This window comes from Theropithecus gelada, chromosome 6 (genome assembly GCF_003255815.1).
Source record: "Theropithecus gelada isolate Dixy chromosome 6, Tgel_1.0, whole genome shotgun sequence".
NCBI classification, from domain to species: domain Eukaryota; kingdom Metazoa; phylum Chordata; class Mammalia; order Primates; family Cercopithecidae; genus Theropithecus; species Theropithecus gelada.
Genome location: NC_037673.1, coordinates 177,345,757 through 177,351,466, shown reverse-complemented (window position 1 = coordinate 177,351,466; position 5,710 = coordinate 177,345,757). Strand labels below are relative to the sequence as shown.

General features: G+C 53.5%; 1 protein-coding gene across 1 annotated transcript; it reads left to right on the top strand.

Moving 5' to 3' along the window:
- The first annotated feature begins 4,438 nt into the window (after positions 1-4,438).
- LOC112626838 (olfactory receptor 2V1) lies at positions 4,439-5,377 on the top strand. The gene has a single exon (XM_025389205.1). The coding sequence runs from the start codon at positions 4,439-4,441 to the stop codon at positions 5,375-5,377; it is 939 nt and encodes a 312-aa protein (XP_025244990.1).
- Positions 5,378-5,710: the final 333 nt, after the last annotated feature.

The following is a 5,710-nucleotide window of genomic DNA, read 5'->3' as shown; positions in this document are numbered from 1 at the left end:
GGAGGGGCATCCCCCTTCTGGTGTGGGTCTCTCCTCACTCTTTCTTCTCATCCTCTTCCTTTGACCCACTTCTTTCTCTCTCTATCCTTGGTGTCTTACTCCCCTTTTCCTGTCCCTCTCCCTCTGTCTGGGTTGGAGACTTGGCTCTGGGTCCCCGGGGTGGAGAGTGGTCCACAACAGGAAGACAAGGACAGATGTGTGGGGAGAGCGAAGGTGAAGGGGTAGGAAGGAGGGGGCTGACGAGGGATGGGGTCCTCCCGTCCCGGGGAGAATATGGCAGAGACGCGGTGGCTTCTTCTGTGTTGTGGTTTCTAGGAAGAAAAGTGAAGCCATTAACTAAACACCCAAAGGAAAGGTCTGAAGTTAGAGAGCAGGAAAGCGAGCCAGTGAGATGGAAGAATAAATTCTGTTGTATTTCATAGTACATTTTCTTTTTTTTTTGAGACATGATATTGCTCTGCTAGCCAGGCTGGAGTGCAGCGGCATGATCACTGCTCAGTGTAGCCTCGAACTTCTGGGATCAAGTGATCCTCCTGCCTCAGCCTCCCGAGTAGCTGGGACCACAGGTGTGAATCACCAGGCCCGGATAACTGTTTCTATTTTTACAATAGAGACGGGGACTTGCTTTGTTGCTCAGGTTGGTCTCAAACGCCTGACCTCAAGTGGTCCTTCTGCCTCGGCCTCCAAAACTGCTGGGATTACAGGCATGAACCAGAGTACCCAGCCAACACAATTATTATTCATTCAACACGTATTGACTGAGTGTGGCCGGCGCAGTGGCTCACGCCTATAATTCCAGCACTTTGGGAGGCGGAGGGGGCAGATCACTTGAAGCGAGGAGTTTGACACTAGCCTCACCAACGTGGCAAAACCCATCTCTACTAAAAATATAAAAATTAGCCAGGTGTGGTGGCACAGGCTTGTAATCCCAGCTAATCAGGAGGTTGAGGCACGAGAATTGCTTGAATCCAGGAGATGGAGGTTGCAGTGAGCTGAGATGGCGCCGCTCCACTCCAGCCTGGGCGACAGAGTGAGAATGAGCACATAACAGATGTGGCAGGCACTGTTCTGGGAGCCAGGGATCCCGCCACGAGCACCCGTGGCACCGGGGAACATGGGTTCTAGTTGGGAAAGCAGAGAACAGACACCCGCATGAGCAACCTGGGGCCCGCCATGCCCATTGACCTGCTGTGGGAACCAAGGCGGGGAAGGGAGGCAGAGGAAGAAGGTTTCAACTCTGAACGGGTGCTGAGGGAAGGCCTTACTGAGAAGTGAGGAGGAGGAGGTGAGGGAGCAAGGCAGGGCCGGTCTGGGAAGAGCCTTCTGCACGGAGGTGAGAGAAAGTGTCCAGGCCCCGGGGCTGGCCTTGTCCTGCAGCGTGGGAGCAGCTCCAGGAGGCTGGGGAGACGGGCAGGGAGGGAATCCCGGGAGAGGGGAAGGAAAGGCGTGGGTGGTGGTGGAGGGCTGCTGAGGAGTCTTGCATTTCCTTCGGAAGTACTTTGGCTTTATTCTTGCAGAGATGGGTCCACCCCAGGGCTATGTGACAGATAGACCGGGACAGACTGGGGCGTGCCAGGGTAGACTGGAAGGCAAATGCAGTCGGGATCATTGCCACCCTCCAGGGACGCTCTAGAGGTGGTGGGGCCAGGCGGGAGCTGGCAGGGGTGCGTGCGGGCCGGGGGGGAGGGGTGCGTGCAGGCCGGCGGGGAGGTGGCAGGGGTGTGTGCTGTTGGGGGGGGAGCTGGCAGGGGTGCGTGCTGGCCGGCGTGGGTATGTTTTGCAAGAGGAGCCAGCAGGGGTTTCCGATGTCTGGGACGTGTGTGTGGAGGGAAGGACGGGAGTCCTGGATGACGCGAGTGTTGTGACCTGTGAACCTGGACATTCTGCCACTCCCTGAGCTGAGAGGGGAGAACAGGCGCGTCTCCGGGGGAGAAGCCACTTCGGGTGGAACAAGCCCATGAGGCAGCCGAGGGGAGATGCTGAGTGCACAGCGGGTGTGAGTCTGAGAGCAGGGGAACCACGCAGGAGGGAGGGAGAAATGGCATCAGTCAGCCACGCAGTGCTGTAGTTTAAGAGATTTGGGGAGGGGGAGTGGGGAGTGCACGTCCTGGGAGGTGCCTGTGGCTGGTGCCTCTGGACGCGGTGGGAGGGCTGGGCATCCCTTCTTCTGCTGGGGGATCTGGGGGGACCTCGTTTGTTTCGCTGCTTGGTGGAACCTGTGGCTGATATGGCTGAGATGGTGCTTGGTGGCTGTGGGGACAGATCTGCTCCTGTAGAAATCCCCTCCACATCACTCCAGGGGTCATCCGAGGCAAGGACCCCTGGGCACACCCTCCTGGGCACAAACCAGGACAAGCTCCCTTACCTAGGGACACAGATCAAGCAGCCAGCTGCAGGGTCCTGGGCCTGGGCGGGTCCATGCCAGTTTAGGAAATTCCCCGGGGTCTTGGCACAGAGAGCGTGGCGTCCCGTGGAGCAGCCGCATTTAGCCTTGCAGTGAGGTAAGGTGGACATGGATACACCAGCGTGCAGAGGCCTCACAGATAAACGGCCGCCCGTGTGTGGAGCGGGTCCTCGTCTTTGTAAGCAGCTACAGATGTTTCCTCCATTTTCACTCACCGTCCCTGGTAGAAACGATTCAAACAGCAAACTCCTGTGACACTCAGACCACGGCCAGTGAAGTGGGGGCCTTTCTGCAGAAAATGGAGATTTCAGCCACAGGTCACTCCATCACGTCTTACTTTATTCAGTCACCACGTATGGGTTGAGGTCCTGCTATGAGCCAGGCACCATTCTGGGGGCTGCCAAGGTCACGGCGATCGGAAACGGTGCCTTCACTCTGGTGGATCTCACAGACGGGCACAGTCCAAATACGGGAGCGTGTGCGTGTCAGATGGCGCCGGTGCCCTGGAGAAACGGCAGCAGGAAGGGGCTTGGGAGAGCGAGACGTTCAGCTTTTTCATCTGGCTTCCACAGAACAGCTCTCTACGAAGACCAGCATCTGAGGAACGACAGGAAGCAGGGAGGGAGGGAGACCTGGGAAAGGGCATTCCACGGAGGAAAACGAGCAAAGCACGGAGGGCGTGGGCACCCAGGCCAGGAGACCCGCGGGAGCTCTGTGAGCAAGGGAGGGGCCACAGGGCACCTCAGAGGGACGTGCGGGGGGTGCGTGTTTTCATGTGTCTGTGTGTCTATGTCTGTGTCTGTGTGTGTCTGTGTGTGTTTCCATGTGCCTATGTGTGTGTCTGTGTGTTTCTGTGTATTTCTGCATGTATATTTTCATATGTCTGTGTGTGTTTATTTCCATGTGTCTGTATAAGTCTGTGTGTATATCTGTGTGTCTGTGTGTGTCTATGTGTGTGTGTGTGTATTTCCATGTGTCTGTGTGTCTATATGTATCTATATGTGTGTGTCTGTATGTGTCTATGTGTGTGTGTGTGTGTCCATATATATCTATATGTGTGTGTCTGTGTCTATGTGTGTGTGTGTGTGTCTGTATGTCTGTGTCTGTCTCTGTGTCTATGTGTGTGTGTGTGTGTTTGTGTCTGTATGTCCGTGTCTGTCTCTGTATCTGTGTGTGTGTGTGTGTTTGTGTCTGTATGTCTGTGTCTGTCTCTGTGTCTATGTGTGTGAGTGTGTGTGTGTGATGTAGGACTTTACTTTCCACTGTAAGGACTGGGCTTTATTTGGAGCAATTTGGGATGTCATCGACATACTTTCACTAGGAAAGTTACACAAATGCCTTACAGTTTAGCAGACTCTCTGCAAATGCTGTGACAATAGACTCAAGGGTTGAAGGATAGAAGCTGGGAGATGGGGGAAGAGGCTCCAATAACCCATCGGAGAGAGGAGGGTGGCTGGGACTGGGGTGGTTTTGGTGGGGGTGGGAAGAGCAAATTAGATTCTGAGAAACACTGAGGGTACGGCCAAAGGGCTTTCTGATGGTTTGGACCTAGGGAATTAAAGAAATAGAGAAATTGAAAATGGTCCCAGGATTTTTGACCTGAACAAAATAAAGACTAAAGAACATCTCACGTCTCCATAATCTTTCCTTTTTGTAACACATGTAAATGATCTCTTGGGCATGAAATAGTCCAAGGCCTGTTAGAGACAGTGGACCAAACCCATGTGACCCCAGCTATGTGGAAAGCCTGGGCTTTGCTGGCTGAAGGAGAATCGTCCAACAGTCCTGGGGCACATGGAATGATCCCATTTCTACCCTCTGGGTTTGGACGTGCACGAATAACCATGTGGAGTCCAATTCCAGAGCTGGCAGAGGTCCTGTCACCGGTGTCACAGGAAGACGAGAGTGTCCTCCTGCGTGTCTCGGAGCATATGCTGTTGAACGAAAGAATTTGGAGCACAATAGAGACATGTCCCTCAATCTCATAACTTCTCTGTGTTCTCAGGTGACTGTGAACGACTAAGCCATGGGAAGATGGTGAACCAATCATACACAGATGGCTTCATCCTCGTAGGCATCTTCTCCCGTAGCCAGACTGACCTTGTCCTCTTCTCTGTGGTTATGGTGGTCTTCACAGTGGCCCTCTGTGGGAACGTCCTCCTCATCTTCCTCATCTGCATGGACCCTCAACTTCACACCCCCATGTACTTCTTCCTCAGCCAGCTCTCCCTCATGGACCTCATGTTGGTCTGTAACATTGTGCCAAAGATGGCAGCCAACTTCCTGTCTGGCAGGAAGTCCATCTCCTTTGTGGGCTGTGGCATACAAATTGGCCTCTTTGTCTCTCTCGTGGGCTCTGAGGGGCTCTTGCTGGGACTCATGGCTTATGACCGCTATGTGGCCATTAGCCACCCACTTCACTATCCTATCCTCATGAATCAGAAGGTCTGTCTCCAGATTACTGGGAGCTCCTGGGCCTTTGGGATAATGGATGGAGTGATTCAGATGGTGGCAGCCATGAGCTTACCTTACTGTGGCTCGAGGAACGTGGATCACTTCTTCTGTGAGGTTCCAGCTTTATTGAAACTGGCCTGTGTAGACACGTCCCTTTTTGATACCCTCCTCTTTGCTTGCTGTGTCTTCATGCTTCTCCTTCCCTTCTCCATCATCGTGGCCTCCTATGCTTGCATCCTAGGGACTGTGCTGCGAATGCGCTCTGCTCAGACCTGGAAAAAGGCTCTGGCCACCTGCTCCTCCCACCTGACAGCTGTCACCGTCTTCTATGGGGCAGCCATGTTCATCTACCTGAGGCCTAGGCGCTACCGGGCCCCCAGCCATGACAAGGTGGTCTCCATTTTCTACACGGTCCTTACTCCTATGCTCAACCCCCTCATTTACAGTTTGAGGAATGGGGAGGTGATGGGGGCACTGAGAAAGGGACTGGACCACTGCAGGATTGGCAGCCAGCACTGAACCCAAGGCATCCAGTGCCTGGCTCTGCCATCTCTTGGCTCTGGATTGTCAGGTGAATAATTTGCTTATTTTCAGTCTTGGTTTTCTCATTAATGGTTAGGATCATGACACCTGTTTACATGATGTCTCACACCAGTTATAGCCCAACACTAGGGTCTTAGGTGAACAACTTATAGATGGCAGAAAATAAAACTTCATCGTTCTCTTTGTAGAGTGTCCACCCCTCACACTGTGTAACTGGAAACTTCGTAAAGACGTATTCGGAGCATACAAGTTGTCTTTGAGATGATGAGGGACAGGGTAGAGACCTGCTTGCTTGTGTATTCAGTGGAA